The sequence below is a fragment of the Podarcis pityusensis genome (genome assembly GCF_964106645.2).
Source record: "Podarcis pityusensis genome assembly, chromosome: 12".
In the NCBI taxonomy this organism is placed as follows: domain Eukaryota; kingdom Metazoa; phylum Chordata; class Lepidosauria; order Squamata; family Lacertidae; genus Podarcis; species Podarcis pityusensis.
In genome coordinates, this window is record NC_138037.1 from 3,813,261 (window position 1) to 3,837,702 (window position 24,442).

General features: G+C 46.5%; 1 protein-coding gene and 2 long non-coding RNA genes across 3 annotated transcripts; 1 reads left to right on the top strand and 2 right to left on the bottom strand.

Annotated features, from left to right (window-relative positions):
- Positions 1 to 14,132, top strand: CDC25A (cell division cycle 25A). Its single transcript, XM_080974166.1, has 15 exons — positions 1 to 232; positions 1,199 to 1,281; positions 2,354 to 2,405; positions 2,925 to 2,961; positions 4,061 to 4,162; positions 4,915 to 5,022; positions 5,624 to 5,767; positions 7,058 to 7,135; positions 7,968 to 8,120; positions 8,786 to 8,887; positions 8,981 to 9,043; positions 9,265 to 9,363; positions 10,698 to 10,828; positions 11,157 to 11,268; positions 11,785 to 14,132. The coding sequence occupies exons 1-15, from the start codon at positions 69 to 71 to the stop codon at positions 11,923 to 11,925; spliced, it is 1,569 nt and encodes a 522-aa protein (XP_080830292.1). The 5' UTR covers positions 1 to 68; the 3' UTR covers positions 11,926 to 14,132.
- Positions 4,039 to 10,472, bottom strand: LOC308459203. The gene is made up of 2 exons (XR_013977895.1): positions 10,046 to 10,472; positions 4,039 to 4,142 (listed from the first exon to the last, which is right to left on the bottom strand). It is a non-coding gene; the product is annotated as an uncharacterized lncRNA (long non-coding RNA).
- LOC308459198 lies at positions 11,281 to 24,442 on the bottom strand. Its single transcript, XR_013977889.1, has 3 exons — positions 22,935 to 24,442; positions 17,504 to 17,604; positions 11,281 to 11,606 (listed from the first exon to the last, which is right to left on the bottom strand). It is a non-coding gene; the product is annotated as an uncharacterized lncRNA (long non-coding RNA).

Sequence of the window (24,442 nt, forward strand, 5' to 3'; positions counted from 1 at the left end):
GCTGAGGCGGCAAGAAGCAGGGGGCCTTCGCTGCCGCCGGACTGACTGACTCCCCCCAGCCTCGCCTCATGGAGCCCGGCGGCCTTGCCCCGCCGAGGCTCTCTCACCGCCGCCGCCTCCTCCTGCAGGACCAGCCGCGCTGCCCCGCTCCGCAGCAGGGTCGCGGAGGCCTCCCCGAACCCGCCGGCCTCGCTCGCGCCGCCGACCGCCGGAGGAGCCTGGGCTGCGGCGGGTAAGGCAGGCGGCCGCCCTCGACTTAGGCGCCTCTCGCCTCGCTGTGGGGTGTTGGGGGGCCTTTGTCCCGCGCGACGCCGCAGAACTCCAACTCCCGTCATGCTTTGCCGTCGGCCGCGCTCGCTGGGGCTGATGGGAGTTGGAGTCCGGCGACGCCGCACACCTGGCTTTAGAAGCCGCTTCGTCTGTCCATTGAGCAACTTGGTGGGACTAAGTATATAACCCAACTAGGGCTGTTATTATTATTATTATTATTATTATTATTATTATTACTACTATTACTATTTATTACTATTATTAATTATTATGCCGCGCTCTTTCTCTGAAGCAGGACAAGGTGGCGTACATGGTTCTCCTCGACACGTCTCTCTGTTTCTCTATTTTCCCCTTTATCTGCACACACAACAGCCTTGTGAGGCAGGTTAAGCTGAGAGAGAGCGACTGGCCCAACGTGAGCTTCATAGTTCAGTGGGGAACTGAACCGTGGCCCAACACTCTTGAGCACTATACCACTTTGAGCTTCATCCTCCTGTTTTAGAATTGGATAGAATAATAATTGGTTATTATTTTGCTTTATTTATTTGATTTATTTACTTGATACGCTAATATTACACCATTTCTCCAGGGAGTTCAAGGTGGCTTCCATGCTTCCTCTCCCAACTCCCTCCATTTTTTCTCTCAGCCTTTGAGGTAGATTAGGCTGGCCCAGTGACAGAGCCCAGGGTCACCCAGTGAGCTGAGTGGGAATTTGAATGCTAGTATTTCTGGTTTATGATACCCACTTTGCTACCCTTGTTTTCTTAAGTAACTGATCTCAGCATGGAACCATTTTTATGCTGCATTTTTTATTTATGTACTTTCGTTTGTGTTTATGTAAACTGGCATTATGTTCCATTTGGTTGCCCTGAGAAGACTTCTTCACAATGACGTGTGATGTAACAGTAGTGTATCTGATTATTTGCAGCTCAAGTGAAAATTGTGTACAAACGTCAGAAGAAAAGAATGTCAATCTGCAAAGGACGTCGTCTTCTGAATCTACAGATTCAGGTTTGTCTGCCTTCAGCCATAATAATAATAAATTTTATTTATACCCCGCCCTCCCCAGCCGAGACCGGGCTCAGGGCGGCTAACAACCAATAATAAAAACAAGTTGATTAAAATACAATTTAAAAAACAAGATTAAAATACAACATTAAAACATTAGGATGCAGCCTCTTCACAGGAGGAGAAAGGAGAAAGAAAGAGGGGGATGGAATCAAACTGATTCTAAGCCAAAGGCCAGGTGGAACAACTCTGTCTTACAGGCCCTGCGGAAAGAAATCGGGTCCCTGGTCTCATGAGACAGAGCGTTCCACCAGGCCGGAGCCAGTGTTGAGAAGGCCCTGGCTCTGGTTGAGGCTAATCCGACTTCCTTAGGGCCCAGGACCTCTAGGGTGTTGCTATTTACGGACCTTAAGGTCCTCCGTGGGACAGACCAGGAGAAGCAGTCCCGTAAGTACAAGGGTCCTAGGCCGTGAAGGGCTTTAAAGGTCAAAACCCAGCACCTTAAATCTGACCCTGTACTCCACCGGGAGCCAGTGCAGCTGGAAAAGCACTGGGTGAATATGCTCCCATATAATCCAAAACCCACTGGGCTTGACAATAAACTTCTCTGTAGTTTTAGTTGGGAAGTTCAACTAGCATCTGAGCTAGGAGCTTACTTGATTGGTCCAAATGTAACTTTCTTACTCCAAATGATTTGGAGGATTGGGAGCATGTTGTAAGCCAGCGCTCCCAGTTCTTTCCTTGATTTCCTGGTTTGATTCCACCATAATTTCCCTGAACCCAGGGAAATGATGGCCTACAGATCAGGACTGGAAGACCAGTTCTAACAGTGATTGATTGCCCAGCTGAGATGTAACATCATTGTTTTTCTGGTTGGGAGAAAGGGGAACACTAAGATCCAAGACTTAGTATGAGCAGCCAAACCATAAGATGGCTGTTATATGTGAACAATAAGCTTCAATATGTCGTCAGTCCATTTACGTAATGAGAACAGTACTGACCTAATATCTTTGTCTGCATGTTTTGTCACTTTCTACAAAAATCTGTGCAAGTTGTAAGATGATTTCTTTCACAGGTTGCTGTATGGATTCTCCTACCCAGCTCGGCATGAAAAACCTTGATGAAATGTATGTAGTTTGTGTGTTTTGTGTGTGTGTGTGTTTTTGTTTGTTTGTTTTTTGTGGTTTTTTTGCTTGGGGTTTTGTATGAAACTGGTTCAGGGCATCCTAAAAGAGTCTGCTTTGGAGCAGCTTGTGTTAAGCAAAAAATGCATTTGGAAGGTGTGAGAGTATTGACTGAGTATTTCAGAACCCTGGTACTTCAAATTAGCAAGACTGGTGTAAAAGGTTTTTGGTTGTAGCTCTGTATGATAGGTTCCCCTCTGTTTCCTGGCACAATGTTTATGGGAATGTCTCATTCTTAGACTTTAGTACTCACTCACCAACGCACAGGAGAGGGATGTGTATGCACTCTCACACTTGGGAACATGTCACGCTTGCCAGAATGTTGGGTCACTGTTGGCGTACCCAGTGTGATATTATTTTAGCTAAATGAGTCATTACTAGGTAGTCTATCATGTTAGCTTGGATGTTGAAATTTAACTTGTAAATCTATGTTAAGGCATGTGCATCTTTTTGTTCTTGCAGTTTTAGAGTGCCCATGCGAAGAATGCACTCCCTCCCGGTAAGTGAAGCTTAGGAAGGAAACCTTCCTTTGTCCCTTTCTCAGCTGAACTTCACACTATGCAGAACTGTCAGATTATGTAAACTTAATTAATAAAGCTTGAAAAGTCTTGCATGTTGTCTGTCAGGCTCCTGGAAATCCCAATGTTGACATTAAGGGATTTTAATATCTTACACAGAGCTGGATTCTTAGTGTCTTTTTGGTTTAATTTTACACACCTAATTTAATGACTGAGTATTATTAATAATAGTAATTATTATTATTCGTATCCCACCTATCTGACTGGGTTGCCCCAGCCAATATAGCTTCCAGTATATATAAAAACATAATAAAACATTGAACCTTAAAAAGCTTCCCTATACAGGGCTGCCTTCAGATGTTTCTTAAATGTTATATAATTACTCATCTTCTTACCTGATGGGAGGGCATTCCACAGGGTGGGCACCACTACCGAGAAGGCCCTCTGCCTGGATCCCTGTAGCTTAACTTCTTGCAGTGTGGGAACTGCCTGAAGACCCTCGGAGCTGGACCTCAGTGTCCTGGCTGAACAATGAGGGTGGAGACGCTCCTTCAGGTATATTGGGCCGAGGCCATTTAGGGCTTTAAAAGTCAGCACCAACACTTTAAATTGTGCTCAGAAACACACTGGGAGCCAATGTAAAATATGTATGTACTCTCTCCCGTCCTTAGGCATGATCACCTGAAAAAAATACAGTTTGAAACTCCCAAGTTTGCTTAATATTGTATTGGCACTCACTAGTTTTAAATGATGAATTTTATGAAACAACAAATGCATAGAAATAGTGATTTATTTTTCCCCCGTGGAAGAACAAAGCCCTGGAAAATGTTCAATTTTAGAAATCCTCCTTCCCTACATCACTTGCTCTTGTTCCGGGTCCTAGCCAGCTCTGCCCACCTCCCAATTCAAATCCTCCCGTTTTCTTTTTCAGCTAGCATGCTGTGGTCCATGGCTACTGTCATTGGCCCAGATTTTATGTTTTTTTAACTGAATTGGGTCCTGCTGTTCTGTTGGTTGCTCCTCGTGACAAAAGAGGAGAGCTGGAACCTGACTCTGCATTTGCTTCTCTCGCCTTTGCAGCAGAGCCTTTTGGGATGCAGTCCTGCCCTGAAGAGGAGCCACTTAGATTTGCTCAGTTGTGATGTCTTCCAGGGATGTGGCCCTGAGGAGAACAAAGAGAATGTAAGTTTATTTCATTAAGTTCCTAATATGGGGAAGATGGCCATGGCTTTGCCCCAAGGGCTGGAACTGACGTCCATATGTAAGAGGGAAGTGTAACAGGGTTAGAGTTGTAAATGAGTGTTGCTGCAGGCGCTGTGTTCCAGCTTAAGTGCTTTTTGCTGTTGTAAAACCCTAGATGTGAAATACTTGATGGAATGTTATTGGTAGAGTATTCATTTGGATATTTACAGGAGCACTTTCCGCGTGATAAGAGTAACTTCAGCCAGTGTGTGGAAAATCATACTGAATTGCTTCAGCCATTTTGCTCCTTCTGTTTCCTTCCTAAAGTTGCTGGAGAAGTGCCCCAGTTAGTTTTTGTGTTTGAATCTGATGCGGTTTGTCCCAGGGTGGTGGTAATTTTTCTTTGCACTGATGTATTCATGGAGAACTTAGAGCCATGATAAATAACTGCTTGTGGTTCTTCATTTAAATGTGAATAGGCAGACATTTTAAGCTTTGCCTAGGTGTTCCACCCGAGATGCCTATCCAGTCTCTGCTATGGGCTGAACTTAATTTCATTATAGGAAGATGAGTGGGGGCGAAAAAGGTTACAGAAAGACTGGGTGTGGTAGAACAAAAGAGCTGATCAAGATTAGATTTCTCTTGAACGCTGCAGGACTCTAGACCAAAGGCTCTAGAACTGCAGGTTTATTTCCTGGCCTTTTGAGCTCTAATGAATTGGTAAAACGGCTGTCTTGTTCCCTTTCCCTAAGGAACCATTTGAATTCAAAAAGCCAACAAAGCCTGCTTCCCGTACCAGTCTACGTACCTCTTCCCTTGAAGATGAAGGGTTGAGGCAGGAGCCCGCCACAACACTTTTGGTATGTACTACTCGTGTAGTCTCTGTGCTCAGCAGAATGTCGTGGTGCTAACTACTGTGCCCAAACCTGGGACCAACTCTGTCAGAAATGGCAGGAGAGCCTCAAAAGGCAGAAATACTGTTAGAAATCAAGATTTGGAAAAAAACATGCTTCTGCATCAGGTGCCAGATTGTATGCTCAGCTCTGTGTATGCCTGCAGTTTCTAACAAACTGCATGGAATGAGACAGTGTGCTGAAGAGTACAACTTGGAGCTACACAAACCAAGTGAGTCTTCATTATTTGCATGCCATGAGGACACTGGACAGCCGTCGCGGAGCCCTCATGTAATTATTTGGCAAGATCTGGTTGTGGGAGGCCACATCTTTCGGCATCTTGGTTTTGCAAGCAGATTTAGCTGATTTTTAGGCAGCTGGGTCTCTGCATTTAGTGTATTTGGGTTTACAGAGTTGTGATTCTAGATGAGAGCTACCTAAGCAAGCCAGGAGAATGCCCTATCTGTGAACTGCTTTTTATTCCTTTCCTGATCTTCTCAAAGTGAAGCCATAATCCTATGAGGGAAGACAGACTGAATGGCGACCAATAAAATATCATTTGTTTTAGTTTCATAGTGGAAAAGTTGACAACTATCAAGAAAGCTTCAGTCCAGCATTTCTGAGGCCGCTGTCTCGAGGGGCCTCAGAAACTGAGGAAGATGATGACGATGATGATGGATTCTTAGAGATAATGGATGGTCCAGATGTCTGCGTAAGTGATGATGAAAACACATCTGTATTAAATACTTTAAAAACTAAAAGTTCCCTGGCTAGGTGGTTTGTGTTGGGTACAGCCATTTTCAGCCTGTCTAAAGATGGCCAGCACTGTAGATACTGCACTTGATAACTGATATAAGTAGGCTTTTTCAAATTCTTTGGTTTGCCTATTTTGGGTGAAAATATGGAGATAAGAGGACTTGAGCAGTAACCTCTTTTTTTTTTTTTTGTAGTAATTCATTGGTTGGTTGGGTTTCCAGGAGATGAGTTCAAAGCAGCTTTCAACAGTAACATGTAACTAAACAGCTAAAAGGCTCTTGCCTTGCTGTGTAAATGCAAAAAGTGATGATACCGAATAGCTAACCGGGGAAGGAAATTCCAAAGATGATGTGCCATAGTAAAAGTGTATCCTTAGTCAGACCCTTTTCACCACAGGAGCAGGTGGAACACAGAGAAGGGCTTTTGAAGCACATCTGTGGGAAAGCAAACTCAAAATGGGAGGGAGCAATACTGCGAATAGTTTAGGCCAGCGACTTTTGGCCCGCCATGTGTTGCTAAGCTTCCACTTACTTCAGTGCTGACCAATGGCCATGCTGACTGCGGGTGAAGAGATTTGGAGTCCCAACAAAATCGGGTATTTCTCACCCCTACCCTGTCTCAGAATTTAAAGATGAATACCAGCACTTCTGACTACTCTAGGAAACAACACTGAAGCCCCATGCACATTTTGCAAGTTGAGTGTGATGTAGTCATTGAAATTTGACCCACACAGCAAACTCAACACTCTATTTTGGTCCAGTGGACATTTTTGAGTAGTCTGCAAATGCACTCCACATATAACTTACGACAATACAGTGGTGCCTCGCAAGACGGAAAACCCGCTAGACGAAAGGGTTTTCCGTTTTTTAGTTGCTTCGCAGGACGAATTTCCCTATGGGCTTGCTTCGCAAGACGAAAATGTCTTGCGAGTCTTGAGATTTTTTTTCGCTCCCCCCCCCCTTTTTCTAAGCCACTAAGCCTTTAATAGCCTTTTAGCAGCTAAGCCGATAAGCCTTTAATAGCCGCTAATAGCGCTAATCCGCTAATAGGATTGCTTCGCAAGACGAAAAAACCGCTAGACGAAGACACTCGCGGAACGGATTAATTTCGTCTTGCGAGGCACCACTGTAATTTAATTTAATCTTGATAAGTGGCAAAGTCCCTCCTGTCCAAGAAGAGTCACCATTTCACTTGCTACTAATGTTGTTTTCCCTGCTTAGTAACTGACCTTTTAATTTTATTTTAGAATGATGGTGAGGTGCCCTCTGACGTGGCCAGCCTTTGGACAGCTCCTCTAGTCATGAAGAAAGGGGAGGATGCCCATGTAAGTTGGCCATTTTAGTCTTCATGGAGCCTGAATAGTGCATTTAAAACCCTTTGTTGCTTTCAGTGGAGCTTATTTTCTGATATTCAAGAGGTGTTCGCTTTTAGTGCTGTTTCTCTTGAATACATTCAAGCATATGACGTCTACTCCACAGTTGTCTATCTGTGGCTTTGGAGCTTGTGTTTCTTTGTGTGTGGTTGTGTGTTCTGGCCAAGATGCAAGATAGAAGTAGAGCTCCCTTCAACTTCCATGGCCATGCCAGTCCTTTTGGATTCCACTTGGTGCCTTACCTTGCCAGGGAGCTCAGCTGTGGTGGGAAATGTTGCTTTGCTCCTGCAATGGAGGCTGCTGTTCCTTCAGCATTTTCAGAGTGGGTGGATGAGGTATAAGTAATTACTTGTGGTCAGTTGCTTTTTGTTGATGCCTTTGGCTGCCTGGCAGGGACGCGGGTGGCGCTGTGGGTTAAACCACAGAGCCTAGGACTTGCCGATCGGAAGGTCGGCGGTTCGAATCCCCGCAACGGGGTGAGCTCCCATTGCTTGGTCCCTGCTCCTGCCAACCTAGCAGTTCAAAAGCACGTCAAAGTGCAAGTAGATAAATAGGTACCGCTCCGGCGAGAAGGTAAACGGCGTTTCTGTGCACTGCTCTGGTTCGCCAGGATCGGCTTAGTCCTGCTGGTCACATAAACCGGAAGCTGTATGCCGGCTCCCTCGGCCAATAAAGTGAGATGAGCGCCGCAACCCGAGAGTTTTCTGCGACTGGACCTAATGGTCAGGGGTCCCTTTACCTTTGGCTGCCTGGCAGTCCTAATGCTGCTTTGGTTTTTGTGCAGAATAAACAGTGCAGGTTGCTGGGCATGGAAAGCGAGCCGTACAGCATGGCCAAAGCTGCCCTGAAGAGAACGGGACGATCCCCAGAAGAGAACTCTCCATATTTCATCAAGAGGAAAAGAAACGTCTGCAAGGCATCTTCTGAAGAACTAACGGTTGGTGGCTGAGCACCATACACTGACTGCAGCCTGCTCAATTTGTTTGTGTTCATATTGGACTCTTAACTTCAAGCAAAGCCTGTTTGCCTTTGGTACTGGTTGTGAGAGGTGTGCTGTTCTCTGAAGGGGGTGGGAGCCTCTGATCAGCAGGCACTCTTCTAAATATTGAGGAGGAAAGGGGCTTAATGTGCAGATGGGAACAAATGCAAAGATCCTTAGGGATTTGGTTGCCAAACTAAGCAGGTGCAGGGGTGACTTGGAGGTCTGAGCGAAGGTGCTTAATGTGTTTCTTAAAATTCCAGCTTATTTCCTTTTCCTTCTGACTTTCTATCTTTCCATGGAGTTCGTTGTATTCCTTTGTGATTCTCTTAGATAAGGCAATGCTAATGTTTTCCTTGAGGTTTCCCTTCCTCTAGTTTCAAGTCCTTCCCATCCTTTCTGCTTGTTCTTTCTAGCATACCTTTGGAATAATAGAAAACTGCCACTGCTTCTCCCCGTACTTCCCACACTTTTCACTTTTCCCCTTAACCCAGGGGTTCCAAAGTTCCCTTCTCACCAAACCCAAGCAAAAGCAGTTGTGGAAAGGATACTTCCGTTGCTGCAAGCTTTACATGAACTTGGTCTTCCATCATCTCACATCTGCTTTCCCCTTGTTCCTTTAGAGCCTGGTGCTAATTGACCCAAACTCGTTGTTTGAAAACTCAACAGAAATAGAGAGCATTTTGGACAATGACGCAAGGGATCTTATTGGAGATTTTTCAAAGGTAATGCTGATGACCTTTCCTCTTTTGCCATTCTGTGGCTTGTGTGAGACAAGTGCAGTGCACTCATGTGTTCTGCTGTTTTCCTCACCTTAGGGTTACCTTTTCCATACTGTAGACGGGAAGCATCAAGATCTGAAGTATATTGACCCAGAAATGGTAAGCAGCACAGGCTCTTCTCACAAAAAGAAATGTTTGCTTCACGTGGATTGCAAACTTACCGGTAGTTTGTCTGCAGGCCACCTGTGGAGTCCAGAGAAGGAAGAGGGGTGGGTTTGTCTACGCAGCTAGACAGTTTTGTCAGTTAAAACAAGTATTTTTTTTAAAGTAATGGGGCAACGTCCCCGAGGTCTAATGCTTGACCTTTTCCTCCCCTCCAGATTGTTGACGTGTTGAATGGCAAGTTTTCAAACTTCATTAAGGAGTGTGTGATAATTGACTGTCGATATCCCTATGAATATGAAGGAGGCCACATCAAGGTATGGAGGGAGTTCAGAGGCACCTGCTTAAGACTGGCATCCTGATTAATTTGGGCATAAGCAGAAAAACATTAGAGTGAATCCCAAAGCTAGTAAAGGTAAAGGGACCCCTGACCATTATGTCCAGTCATGGCCGACTCTGGGGTTGTGGCGCTCATCTTGCTTTATTGGCTGAGGGAGCTGGCGTACAACTTCCGGGTCATGTGGCCAGCATGACTAAGCCGCTTCTGGCGAACCAGAGCAGCGCACGGAAACGCCGTTTACCTTCCCACCGGAGCGGCACCTCTACTTGCACTTTGACGTGCTTTCGAACTGCTAGGTTGGCAGGAGCAGGGACCGAGCAACGGGAGCTCACCCCGTCGCGGGGATTCGAACCGCCGACCTTCTGATCAGCAAGTCCTAGGCTCTGTGGTTTAACCCACAGCGCCACCCACGTCCCTTATCCCGAAGCTAGGCATATCCCAAATACTAGGCACTGTCACTTCTGACTAAGTTTCAACTTGTGCTGGCCCCTTTCACGGTATCTCAAAAAACACTCTCACTTCAAAGGTAAGGATTTTTAGGCCTCCTTGGCAGGGAAAGATCCCCTTGGCTGATTTTCCTAAAACAGGGGAGGAAGGTGTCTTTATGGCAGGGCAGGGGAGAGAGATCAAGTCAGGGGACAGAAGATGTACAGTCTTACCTTGGAAGTTGAACAGAATCCGTTCCAGAAGTTTGTTCGACTTCCGAAATGTTTGACTTCCAGAGCGTGGCTTCTGAGCCAATTGGAAGCCATGGAAGCCCTGTCGGACGTTCAGCTTCCAAAAGAACGTTTTGCTTTCTGGTGGGAGGCTGAACAAAAAGTAACTGCTTTTATACAGAGCCATTGTAGTGACGTCTGAGAGGATGCAGTGATGCTGGAGAAAACTGAATAGCATATTACGAAGCGTCTGTTTGGTGTTCTCTGCTTCTAGACGTCCTATTTATAACTTGGGCTAGGGAGGGGAAGATGGGCCACATCAGATTTGATGAAGTGAAGGGCCGTAAGGGCTGACCAAAGTTGTTGTCCTTTTTTTAGGATTGTAGCTGTTGAGGTTTTTTCACCCCAGGAACTAAACTGCCACAGGGGCCAGATTAAACGGACCGGCGGGCCAGATTGGGCCGCCAAAACAGACTTTGGACATGCCTGCCCTTTTCATCTTCTAAGACTAAGTTATCATGACAGATCTCGAGTGAATATGGATACTGTTTTAATGCAGTGTTTGGGGCAACAGGTCCTGTTGGGTGCTGTGCCATAACGAGCACACAACCCACAATCGACCTGCCTTCTCTCACCAGTGTCTCTTCCTTCTCAGGGTGCTGTAAACCTTCACATGGAAGAGGACGTGGAGGACTTTTTGCTGAAGAAGCCCATCGTGTCATCGGACGGCAAACGAGTCATCATCATTTTCCACTGCGAGTTCTCTTCAGAGCGGGCCCCGCGGATGTGAGTACATGAATGCTCCCCTTTGCATAGGTTGGGAACTTGGAGGACTTGTGGTGTTACGTGGAGACGTGATTGGATGGACAATAACTGATACTTAATAGTGGAATAGGGTAGGTGAGAATTGATAGCCCAAGAAGATAATGAGACTAGGCGGGTACAGGAATGGAAGGGTTTTAAGAAGCAGGCGCTGGTGCATTCCTATGCGCTCCAAGCATTTCTTTAATAATTGTCATTTTGATGCTTGGCGTCACAATCTCCCTCCTGTTAGAAATGACATCCACATACATCACTTACGGAGGGTTTTGAGGCTCTTTCCCATCTGTTACAGGTGCCGATTTGTGAGGGAGAGAGACCGACTTGGCAACAGCTACCCCACTCTGCATTATCCTGAACTGTATGTTCTAAAGGGAGGATACAAGGATTTCTTCTTAAAATGCAAAGTAAGTGTCTTTTTACCCAGCTTCCGTTTCTCTTCCTTGTGTCTTTATTGCATGAGTACCGTGACCTACCTTCCTGAAGCTCAAGGTGGTGTAGATGGTTTCTCTCTCTGTCCACAAAACATTGTTGTGTGTGAGAGGGAGTGACTGTCCCCAAACCCCAGACAATTCACTTAATGGCTAGGTGGGAATTTAGCAACCTAGCTGTTCTAGCTGTTGCAGTGTGCAGGTGTTCTTTGTGTAGGGTGAAAAGCAGTTCTGTGCTAGGAAAACCAGAGTTATGAACTCTGTATAAAATAGTTGGATCGAGCGCTTCTTGATTTCCCACCTCCTGTGTCAACCTAGGGAGAAAGGAAAAGTGATGGCTTTTTTAGGTGACAGAAATGGGCGCTAAGTAGGACTTCAGCACCCTGAAGATCAGTGCAGAATACATTTATTCAAGGGCTGTCAATGAATCACAAATAGCCCCAGAGATTTTATGGGTCTTGCATAATCCCCTTTTTTCCTTTTTCCTTTCAGAGCTACTGTGAGCCCCAAGCCTATCGCCCGATGCACCACGAAGACTTCAAGGAAGACCTACGCAAATGCCGCACGAAGAGCAGGACCTGGGCTGGTGAGAAGAGCAAAAGGGAACACTACAGTCGCCTGAAGAAGCTCTGAGAGCCGCAAGAAGGGCAGCCAGATTTAGCCTGCCTGCCTGCCCTGTGGGTGAAAGCGGGGACACGTTAACTTCTCCATGTGCCTCGCAGGAATTGTTCACTCCTTGCATGGGCTTTGCTTCACCGTCTACTGAATCACTTCATGCAAGAACAAGCGGAGTCCACGGACTGCCATATTGCAGGCACGAACCCTTCAGGCGTTTGCGTTCTGTCCGTGAATCCAGGGTTTCCCCGTATGCTTCTGAAGACAATCCATTTAAACAGTGTGTATACGGGAATCAGGGTAGCATATAACTGCCGAGCGGAGTGTCGATCATGAGATTTTAATGTCGATTTTACAAATTGTGCCTTTTTATGTTAGTACAGCCGGATGAAGCTAATTTACCTGTGACTGGGTTTCCCGGGTTGTGTCATGGCCCTAATTTTGTACAAGGGGCAATGAGCAGGGAGGGGTTTTTTTGAGACCTGACCCCACCCTCTGAGCCGCAGCTCTGATATTGCCAGCATTCTCTTACCATGTGGCGGAGGGGTGTTGGAAGTATTTTCGTGGAACTTGCATAGGCTTCCTGCAATGAAGTATTTATCTGCTGCCAAAGAGGAAGCTGATTTATCATGTTCTAACTTATTCTTGGACCTTGTCGTCACCTTAAACTTAGTTGCTTTTTAATGCATAGGTGTGACATTTTACATGTGCGACGCCTGGAGTGACCTGGTGTCAAAACAGCTTGTCAGTGTTCAAATTCAAACTGCAGTCCCTGCATATATACAGTCACACACCCTGTGTGCTCGGCTGTGATTGTGGCATCCTTCTAGGGCAGCCTCAACCTCATGCCCTCCAGATATTTTGGGCGGCAGTTCAGGCTGGGACAGGTGGCTGTTACAGTTCAGAACATCTGGTGGGCACCAGGTGGGCGAAAGCTGACATAGAAGGTAAATCTGGCCTGGATAGATCATGCTGTGTGTGTTTCTCCTTCCTCCAACTGTCCCCAACAGAGGTTTGCTAACCCTTTTTAAAGAATTTGGCTCCCAAATCACTCCCTCATGCCTTATTGGAAGGGTGCTGGGAGGTAGGATGGGAGTGAGTCTTCATCCGCCCAGTGAGGAATCAATGGCTTTCTTCTTTTAAGTGTGTAAGTTACACGGCTGTTTGAGGAGTGTTGGCCAAAACAAGTTCCGAGCTGCTTTAAATTGCTCCAGTTACCAGTGTAAACCCTGGGGGCAGAAGGAGATGGAGCAGCTCAGAGACTATGTTGTGCCTGGCCAGAAAGTATTACAAGCCAGCTTACTTCTAAACCTTAGGGGGAGAACAAGTGTTATTTAGGGGGAATTAGTATTGCAAGCTATACTTTTCCGTAATTGTGTTTTGGTCTTTGAAACAATCCTTCAAATATTATAAGAAATCAGTCAGTGGCTAAACTCAACCATGAGGCTGGGACGTTTTCTGCTTCATATTTGTGCAGATGTTTGGTTTTTGGCGATGTTGTTCCATATGCTCAAACCCCTTGAGCTGTGATGCAATTCCGTGTCTGCGTCAGATCTAAAATACCACCCCCTAGTTTGTTTGCTCTGTTGTTACTTGGCCTCTGTGCAGGTGATCAGCAGATACCTCCAAACGGGGCGGGATTAGGAGCCAGAATGCAAGCCAGTCCTCCCATTCAGTGGCAAGGAAGGCTGCAGTCTTCAATCAGAGGTGGTGCTTGAATGGGGTGAATTGCCGTAGCGAAAGTCCAGGCTTTTGCCCTTTCTGCGACAGGGACCAGCGGTCTGCCAGACCATTCTACTGTTTCCTTGCTGGCTGCTTCCTGTGAACATTCCCAAAAGTGTTTATTCCACCTCCCCAAAGCACACTTCCTGGTATTTGGATATGTATTGTTTGTTCAAGTTGCTGTTTGTCTTTTTAATTTGACATTTGCACATAATTCATTTAAGGGTAGGAAAAACAGTGTGCTTTTTAATGTATTGTGAATTTTTTGAAGGGCGACGGGGACATTTTAAACGACACTGGTCCTAATAAGGGCCTTGGCTGAAACCACCTGCTTCTGTGGCCTCGGGAAATAAAATGCCCAATACACAAGCGCTGTTTCTTTTGCCTTTTGAGCAGCTGGTACTAGATATGGTCTAACAAGAAAGGCCTGTCAAAAACACCTGATACGACCGTACAAAATCTGCATGACGTTTTGGTGGGATTAAATCACAACTTTATTTACATCTTCCTGAGGAGCAGTGGCTTGTTTTGCATTCCCCTGGGCTCAGTTGAACAGTTTTAAGTAAATTGTTTTCTGATTTGCATGTGGATTTAGGAGGGTCTGGTGGGTGGTAGAAGGCCCTGCTTTGGGTTTGGTGGAGCACGTTGTGCAAACTTCATCTTGTCGGTACATTGAACCTTCCACTTTTAACTATTTGTTTTTCCATCCCATGTGTGTTTAATTTTGCTGCTGGAGATGACTTAAAAGTGAGGGGGAAGAGATGCCAGGGGCAACGAGTCCAGAGCTGAACTCCTGCTGAGATCTTGTTCAATAAGCCTTGACGTCCTTATTGCCTCTTAGGCAGGATCTTTTAGAGGGAGTCCCACCCAGGTGGGGACTTACATGCTTCTGCTGTGCTTGGGATGAGGCCACTGTGCTCTCAAGTGGCTTCTTGAAAGTTTGTGGGTAGTGCTAAATACCACAGTTCCATCTGCTCATATGAAATCTGAGCAGAGGGTGATCTGACTCTAAACATTTGCCAGTTGTTTAAAGATAATCTAACAGAAGAATTTTCATCTGTTCAGGAGAAGCTGTGGTATTTTGAAAGAGATGGCATGCTGCAATTACTTAATTGGTTAATCTGTTCAAAAGCAAAAGACTAGTAACAGTTCCCCCTAAGGAGCTGGTTGATGCTTCCATTTTCAGTGATGCTATGGGTCTATGCTGTGTGTCCAAGTCCCCACTTGGTGGTGCTGCTGTTCCAAGCTCTAAAAATCTTGTGTGTTTCAGCTCTGTGGGCTAGAAAAGGAGTTGTACACTTGTTCATTATTCCTTCTCACAGTGGCCTTGTGACTGTTCACCATGGTTCCTGTATTTACAGAAGGTGATTTGTTCAGGGCAATCCATGATGTGTGTTGTTGACAGAGGGGATTTAAACTTCTACTTTTTTTTTAACTTAATAAATTCTGTAAGGATGTCTAAAATGAGAACCTCTACTGTTGCACAGTGTCAGAAGAAAGGAGGAGTATAACATGCAGGCCTCTTCTTTAGCTCTTTGATTTCATTAGTCAGATGCAGAATGAGATAAAGATCAAGCAATTCTCTGTGTGTTGGAAATGCAATCTCAGTGATGCAGGGAACATTGGAAAACTGAATTGACAGCACTAAGGTCGCTCCATCACGCATTGTGTGGGTCTTTCATTTTACATAAGACTACTCAATAGTAGGGACGCGGGTGGCGCTGTGGGTAAAACCTCAGCGCCTAGGACTTGCCGATCATATGGTTGGTGGTTCAAATCCCCGCGGCGGGGTGAGCTCCCGTCGTTCAGTCCCAGCTCCTGCCCACCTAGCAGTTCGAAAGCACCCTTAAGTGCAAGTAGATAAATAGGTACCGCTTTATAGCGGGAAGGTAAACGGCGTTTCCGTGCGCTGCTCTGGTGTCGGTTCGCCAGAGCAGCGATGTCACACTGGCCACGTGACCCGGAAGTGTCTTCGGACGGCACTGGCTCCCGGCCTCTAGAGTGAGATGAGTGCACAACCCTAGAGTCTGTCAAGACTGGCCCGTACGGGCAGGGGTACCTTTACCTTACTCAATAGTTCATGGTCGGTCTGCCGTGTGTGTGTGTGTGTGTGTGTGTGTGTGGCTCCAGTTTCAGCCTAGCAGCTAAGCTGCTGTACTCAACTCTTCTGCTTCCTATTTAAAATTGTATGGTAGCTTTCATCTATTAATGATTATGCTTCCTGGTTTCCACTGAAATCTTTTAAAGTAGAGGCTGCTGCGTGGGTTAGTGTTTTTCCTTCTCCAGTGTTCCTCCATCTCTCTTCCCAAACAAAAGGACACTGAAGGTGCTCACAGCCAAATGTGGAGTTGCTTCTGAGTGAGCTGCGGCATATGATAAAACTGATACCCAGCGTGGGATAATGGCTTGCAAACCCTGGCCTCTGATTGGCTGCTTCAAACATTAAAAGTCATCTTGTTTCCCTCACTCACCATAAAGTGGTACCCAGCCTGACACTGACATTAATGCCAGTTTCTGCATATCCAAAGTGGCTTACATATAGAATAACAGAGCTTGGGTTTTTTTAAAGGTTTATCAAGACAATTAAACTAGCAGTTTCTGTAAGTGTCAGACTATATCTCCTGGTGACGCTGCCGAAGTAAAATGGCTGCAGAACCACTTCCATCTGGAGAATAGCTCATGCAGTAGAGCACGAGACTCTTGCTCTCAGGGTTGTGGGTTTGAGCCCCACGTTGGGCAAAAGATTCCTGCATTGCAGGGGGTTGGACTAGATGACCCCTGTGGTCCCTTCCAAAGCTGCAATTCTAGGATGCTGTATCCTCCAACCCAGTTATTGTAGAGGACCAGCCTGTGCAGCCTCAGGGTTAGATCCTGCAGGATCCTAATGTGTAGGTGGTTGGGGGTCAGGGTGTGGCCCTGCTTGCCCCTTTGGTTGTGCGAAGGGGAGTTTCTGTGCTTGGGGAATTGTAGTCTTGCACCTTGGAAAGAGACTCCTAAATGCCCCTTCTCCCTTGATGTAGAGCCAGGGGTGCCTTTGGTAAAATGGCATCACCACCACTATCTTATTTGCTCATCTAGTAGTTGATTAGCATAATGCTAAGCCACATGTAGGGACCCGGGTGGCGCTGTGGTCTAAACCACTGAGCCTAGCCTAAGGCTTGCTGATTGGAAGGTCGGAGGTTCGAATCCCCGCGATGGGGTGAGCTCCCGTTGCTCGGTCCCAGCTCCTGCAGTTCGAAAGCACGTCAAAGTGCAAGTAGATAAATAGATACTGCTCTGGTGGGAGGGTAAATGGCGTTTCCGTGCACTGCTCTGGTTTCACCTTGCTGGCTCTTGGTTTCGTCTTGCTGACCACATGACCCAGAAAAACTGTGGACAAACGTCGGCTCCCTCGGCCAGTAAAGCAAGATGAGTGCCGCAACCCCTGAGTCGTTCATGACTGGACTTAACTGTCAGGGGTCTTTTACCTTTAAGCCACATGTGGGGAACCTGTGACCCTCCCACATGTTCCTGGGCTCTAGCTACCATCAGCCCTGACCCTTTGGCATGCTTGCTGAGGCTGATGGAGTCCTACAAAATCTGGATGATCACGGGTTCCTCACCCCTGTACTGTAAAAGCCCATAGACTGCCATCCTTAACAGGCCTGGAAGCAAATGTGAATCTATAGAGATAAGCAAAAGTCACCAATGTTGACAGTAAGCGACAAAACAGGCAATTATCTCTACCCTTCTAGGCTATACTTCCTTGTACATTCTCCCCCCTGCCCCAATCCTGCTGGAATTTTGCTAATCTTGGGGGCAAGCGGGGGAAGCCAAACACTTCCTCCCCCTTCGTACCCTGGATTTTGTGGTAGCTGAGCATGGACAGACTTACAGGGTTACGGTGGTGGTGGTTACGTTAATTGTCTTGAGTATTTCTGCAGCCAGTGGGTTGTCCTCAATGCTCCTGATGCTCCCTCTTGCGTCCTCATCATGCTGTTTTGATGAGATGAGCAACAATAATTGTCCCCCCACAAGATTGGCATTAGCATTTTATGATGATGGGAGGTTGCTCTGGGAGAAGTCTGTCTTCAAAGAGGCTGCCTTGTAACAGCTGGTTCGTGTGAGAATGCATCCGGAATGAATTTACTACCGTCAGCAAAGAGATCAAGGTGACCTTGAAAGCAAATGAAACTTGCGGTAGCCCCATGAAGCATGGTGATTGTTCCGCTCTAGGCTCATAACCCCAAGGTGTGCCCCAGGATGGACTCTTGACCATCTGCCTGGTGCCATCTGCACTCAATCGCGTGCCCCTCCAGTCGTAAGGGCTTGCATCTGTATGTTTGGGTGGGGACGACACACAGCCCCTGGCACTGCAAAGATAGCTTCTAAAGGGGGTTGGATATTCTGCTTTTCAGAAAGTATCATGACAGGTTCCCCCACCAAAACCCAGTTAAAATTTTTTACCTCACTGGTGGTAGACTAGCCCAAATATGCATTCTCGTGCACTGAAAATTATTTTTAAAGTTCTCGTACGAGGCTATGCAGGGATTGCTAACCCTGGCTCACCCTTACCTCCAATGTAAGGTTAACTAAACCACCCCACCCAGAGCCTGCTGATAGGGATGCAAACTGTCCCCTCCTTGGTCATCACACTTGATCATTTGGTGAGTGGAGAGGAGGTGCTAACCTCCCTCTGCTGATCTGCATGGATCAGCTGAAGCAAAAGTGAGTCACAGATATGGGATAATTACATCCACCACTGGCATGTGGTTCTTGGTGCATTGGCCAAAGCAAGGGTTTTTTTCTTTTTAAGATAGATAGGTAAAGGTAAAGACCCCTGACCATTAGACTCTGGGGTTGCGGCGCTCATCTCTTTATTGGCCGAGGGAGCCGGCGTACAGCTTCCAGGTCATGTGGTGGCCAGCATGACTAAGCCGCTTCTGGCGAACCAGAGCAGCGCACGGAAACGCCGTTTACCTTCCCGCCAGAGTGGTACCTATTTATCTACTTGCACTTTGACATGCTTTTGAACTGCTAGGTTGGCAGGAGCAGGGACCAAGCAACGGGAGCTCACCCCGTCGTGGGGATTCGAACCGCCGGCCTTCTGATCGGCAAGCCCTAGGCTCTGTGGTTTAACCCACAGCGCCACCCGCGTTCCTTTAAAATAGATATCCCTGGCCTAATTTGAGCCATGTTGCTGGTGATATACAGATCTCAGCTTGGGAAAGAGGCAGTCCAGTTTTGCACTGATGGGTTTGTATTGCTTTTCATATCTCTAGTGAATTGATTCCAAGTGTGGACTCCTCATGCAGCCAAAACCCATGCACAGGCTGGATGTATCAGCCAGCAGCTCGGGAAACACAGTTTCCAGAAGTTCAAAAAATGTTGGCTTGGGCGGGGAGAGGCCATAAAACAACATGGTGAGGACCAAGTATGCCCAGTGAGCTCAGGGCTGGCTGATGCGGGCAGCTGTGAAAGAAAACTGAGGCAGAGGGAAATGGAATGGAGTATCCTGGGAAAGGGGGAAGAGGCTGGCTGAAACCTGCAACAGGAGCACTCCAGATATTAAAATGTACAAAACAGTAGGTTTATCAATGTTCAAATGCTAGAGTCTTTGACAGCAAGGGAAGGCTGCTGCCACTTGCTAAATGGGCTTCCTGCAAGCAGCCCAACTGCTGGATAAAATGCCTCCTTACTTAACTTCCTGGGTGGTGACTCTGTTTAAGAAGGTAAGTTTTGCTATATAGTGTCACAAAAATATTATTGCTATATTGGCAAGCTGTAAGGTGTGCAGAAGAGGGCAACCCAGATGGTCAAGGGTCTAGAAGCCAAGCCTTATGAGGAACAGTTGAAGGAGCTGGGTATGTTTAGCTTGGATAATAGAGATGATAGTCAACTTCAGATACCTCAAGGGCTGTCAAATGGAAGGTGGAGCAAGCTTGGTTTCTTTTAAAAAAACTTTTTATTGATTTGTTAGAACAACAAAGTGCAAATAAGGGACGCAGGTGGCACTGTGGGTTAAACCACAGAGCCTAGGGCTTGCTGATCAGAAGGTTGGTGGTTCGAATCCCCGCAACAGGGTGAGCTCCCGTGGCTCGGTCCCAGCTCCTGCCAACCTAGCAGTTCAAAAGCACGTCAAAGTGCAAGTAGATAAATAGGTACCGCTCCGGCGGGAAGCTAAACAGCGTTTCCGTGTGCTGCTCTGGTTCTCCAGAAGCGGCTTAGTCATGCTGGCCACATGACCCAGAAGCTGTACGCCGGCTCCCTCGGCCAATAAAGCGAGATGAGCGCCACAACCCCAGAGTTGGTCACGACTGGACCTAATAATGGTCAGGGGTCCCTTTACCTTTACAAAAGTGCAAATACAACATACAAAGAATCAAAAGGTAAACCAGAAGTACAAAGATGCAGCACAGCTCCAAACGGATAATAAGATAAGAGCTGTTCAACAGTGGAACTGTCTCCCTCGGAAGGTTGTGGACTCTCCTTCCTTGGAGAATTTTAAGCAGAGGCTGGATGGCCATCTGTCAGGGACGCTTCAGCTCAGATTCTTGCATCGCAGGGGGTTGGGCTGGATGACCCTCAAGATCCCTTCCAACTCTACGATTATATGATTCCCCCTTGAAACCTAGAAGGTCCTGTGCACCGGATCATGTGGGATGTGTCACTGCTGTTCCAAATCTACCGACTGAAATCCTGGCTAAAGCAAGATTACTTCTTAGCAGAGCTGAGCTACAACCATGTCACGTGCACTTAGATTAAGGCTAATGCATGCCCTGAGATGACAAGATTCAGTTGTAGCCGTGGCAGATCCCAGATTTAAATGAGGATGCCAACGGGCTGGCGTGTTTGCATCTCATGAAAATACGAGAGCAGTGACTTCTAATAAATTGGGCCTCTGCAACTGCGTTGCAAGCAGTTACCCGCTAGAGCTGCTTCGTAGGATATTGTAGCCGTCTACCCCGGAAACCTCAGGGTCCCTTCCAACTCTACGGTTCTTTGATTCCATCACCTGGAGGATCACAGGTTCCCATCCCTGGAGTAGACACTTGTTGTTTAGTTGTGTCCGCCTCTTTGTGACGCCGTGGACCAGAGCACGCCAGGCCCTCCTGTCTTCCACTGCCTCCCGCAGTTTGGTCAAACTCATGCTGGTAGCTTCGAGAACACTGTCCCACCATCTCATCCTCTGTCGTCCCTTCTCCTTGTGCCCTCCATCTTCCCCAACATCAGGGTCTTTTCCAGGGAGTCTTCTCTTCTCATGAGGTGGCCAAAGGATTGGAGCCTCAGCTTCAGGATCTGTCCTTCCAGTGAGCACTCAGGGCTGATTTCCTTCAGAATTGAGAGGTTTGATCTTCTTGCAGTCCATGGGACTCTCCAGAGTCTCCTCCAGCACCAGAATTCAAAAGCATCAATTCTTCAGCAATCAGCCTTCTTTATGGTCCAGCTCTCACTTCCATACATCACTACTGGGAAAACCAGAGCTTGAACTATATGGGCCTTTGTTGGCAAGGTGATGTCTCTGCTTTTTAAGATGCTGTCTAGGTTAGTCATTGCTTTTCTCCCAAGAAGCAGGCGTCTCTTAATTTCATGACTGCTGTCACCATCTGCAGTGATCATGGAGCCCAAGAAAGTAAAATCTCTCACTGCCTCCATTTCTTCCCCTTCTATTTGCCAGGAGGTGATGGGCCCAGTGGCCATGATCTTGATTTTTTTGATGCTGAGCTTCAGACCATATTTTGCGCTCTCCTCTTTCACCCTCATTAAAAGGTTCTTTAATTCCTCCTCACTTACTGGGGCCCAACTCAATGCAAGGCAGCTATATAAAGATTTTTGTTTAATGTTCTATTATGTAATGTTTGATATGTTTTTATACATGCTGGAAGCTGCCGTGAGTGGCTGGGGCAGCCCAGTCGGGTGGGCTGGGTACAAATAATAAAAATTATTTCCTTTGAATGGAAAGGGGAACAAAAAGCAGCGCTACTCCAACAACACAACCTCTCTCTGCAAGACAGTTGCATAGCCTTATGGGGAAGGCTGCAGCCTGGCTTCCTCCCACCTAATCCCGTGTCTTCCTAGCCACACAGCCTGCTCTTTTTCCCTTTGCAGCCACTGTATTTTGCACATATGGCTTGGTTGTTTTTGCTCCAATGCAGCAGACGCCGACAATATTCCTGGAAAACATGTCTGCCTTCTGATCTGTCAACCCCATTAATCTCGTTCTGAAATGCTTCTGTCCCTGAGGCCTGATGGCCAAGCGCTGCTTGCTTGCTCAGATGGGCCCGGGTTCCAAAAGTCAGGGAGCCTCTTGGCTTTTGCAGGCACATTTATTGTCCTGCAGAGATGGGGGAGCACAGCACTGTAGCGGTGCAGAGCCGAGATCAGAGACGCAAACATCAATTACTAGACTGGTTTTGTTTTGATTATAATAAGAAGGCTGATTGCTGAAGAATTTACCATATGCTTTTGAATTCTGGTGCTGGAGGGGAGACTTGAGAGTCCCATGGACTGCAAGAAGATCAAACCGATCCATTCTGAAGGAAATCAGCCCTGAGTGCTCACTGGAAGGACAGATCCTGAAGCTGAGGCTCCAAGACTTTGGCCACCTTATGAGAAGAGAAGACTCCCTGGAAAAGACCCTGATGTTGGGAAAGATGGAGGGCACAAAGAGAAGGGGACGACAGAGGACGAGATGGTTGGACAGTGTTCTCAAAGCACCAGAATGCGTTTGACCAAACTGCAGGAGGCAGTGGAAGACAGGAGGGCCTGGCGTGCTCTGGTCCATGGGGTCATGAAGAGTCGGAAACAACTAAACAACAACAACAACAATAAATTTTATTTATACCCCGCTCTCCCCAGCCAAGATCGGGCTCAGGGCGGCTAACACCAGATATAAAACAATTGATTGAAATACAACTTAAAAAACAAGATTAAAATACAACATGAAAATGCAGCCTCATTTCAGCAGAAACTCAAAAACTTTTTGGGGGATGAAAATGGCAAGTTTTCACCAAGGCTAACTATCCAGACTGGTCCTACGTAGGCTAGAAAAAAGCCAGGGAACTCCCCAAGTAGGAGTTCCATCACAGAAGGATGGCTTCCTGGCACCAGGATCACATCTTCTGACCAAATTTAGCATCTCCTGCTGCCATTCTTAGACTCACTAACATCGTTTTAGACTCCTCCACTAGGCAAATTTAAATGTTCATCTTTTTACCACCCTTTTGCACTGCTTTTGAAATACTAAGTATATAAATGCTATTAGAGGAAAAAAATGGGGAGAAATCCAATGTTCTTGTTCTGTTGGTATAAGCATTTCAGCTTACCTGACAGAATGATCTGCCGTGCGGGTTCTCCAGACCCCCAAAACCATTTTGGGGGAGTCACAGGGGGGAAAGTCCCAATTCACTAGGGCCGGATCTTGCCAGTGCACCAACGTAGTTGCATCTGGCCTGTAACGTTTAATAACTTTGTGCACTTCCTTAGAAGATAAAAACAAAATGTGACAATTAACAGCAGAAAAGGAAGATTTGGGGGAACTGTTTCCTGCATAGTCAAGAGTTACTGCTTGCCTGATCATCCATTTTCCTCTAGTCTTTAAGTACTGTGTCCTTGTCATTAAAGTGAACGCCCAAATTTTCCCTGTCCATATTTACAATACATAGACACCACTTTGTCACACAGCAGTGGTTAGATTTTTGGACCCGGACCCAGGGATCAAATCCCCACTTGGCCCTGAAGCTCCCTGGGTGACCTTGGGCCAGCCCCTGTCTCAGCTTCACTGGGTTATTGGGAGATTAAAGGAGGAAGCGGGAGAACCGTCATGTCTGCCTCGCTGAGCTCCTTGGAGAAAAAGGCGAGATATAGATTCAATAAATACATAAACGAATACAGTACAGCAGCCTCACTGCAAGTTACCATTTATGAAATTAGCTCCCTATCTTTTCTCACTGAACCTTCCATATAAGGTTTTTCAGGACTTCATATCCAATTTCTTGCATTGCAGATTTATTGATTTCCCCCCAATGCTCCTTTACAACTTAACATACCCACCCCTCTCCTTTTTCACATGTTTACTTGAGCAACTGCTACTCATTCTATCCCTATCCACTGGGGTGGCCTGCCACCTAGCCATTACCTTGCAGCAATTTTCTCTTTATTTTTGTGTTTATAGAAAGTCGGTGTTTTCCCACGCTTTACATCAGAAAGTCCTTTGTTCCAGTTCTGTCAATCGTATTGCAAAAACTGGTTATACGTTTTTTTTGAAAGCAAACAGTCCCCATTTGGAACCCCATGCTTGTGGCAGTGCAAATCTTACAGCCCCATGTGAGAATTATCTCTATGTGTTGTGTCTGTCTGTCACCTAAGGCTGACTCACTCGGCCAAGGCCAGTACAAGGCTAAAAGCAGAATCATTGCCATGTTCTCATCCTGCACTGTTCTCTTCCGTTTGGAAGAGTGTTATGTGCTTTACAAATTGTAATTCATATAAGGCAGCTTCCTATGTTCCTTTTTTGGAAGGATCTCAGCTTCAGGGAGGACAGAGCTATTGATGGCTGCTACCCTGGATGACATCACCTTGCCAACAAAGGTCCGTATAGTTAAAGCTATGGTTTTCCCAGCAGTGATGTATGGAAGTGAGAGCTGGACCATAAAGAAGGCTGATCGCCGAAGAATGGATGCTTTTGAATTCTGGTGCTGGAGGAGACTCTTGAGAGTCCCATGGACTGCAAGAAGATCAAACCTCTCAGTTCTGAAGGAAATCAGCCCTGAGTGCTCACTGGAAGGACAGATCCTGAAGCTGAGACTCCAATCCTTTGGCCACCTCATGAGAA

What these genes read in the sequence shown, in the direction of transcription:
- CDC25A (XM_080974166.1), top strand. Translation starts at nt 69, where the DNA reads ATGGAGCCCGGCGGCCTTGCCCCGCCGAGGCTCTCTCACCGCCGCCGC. An exon ending in ATGAAAAACCTTGATGAAAT is followed by an intron (nt 2,406 to 2,924) that starts GTATGTAGTTTG and finishes TTGTTCTTGCAG; the next exon opens with TTTTAGAGTGCCCATGCGAA. An exon ending in ATGAAGGAGGCCACATCAAG is followed by an intron (nt 9,364 to 10,697) that starts GTATGGAGGGAG and finishes CTTCCTTCTCAG; the next exon opens with GGTGCTGTAAACCTTCACAT.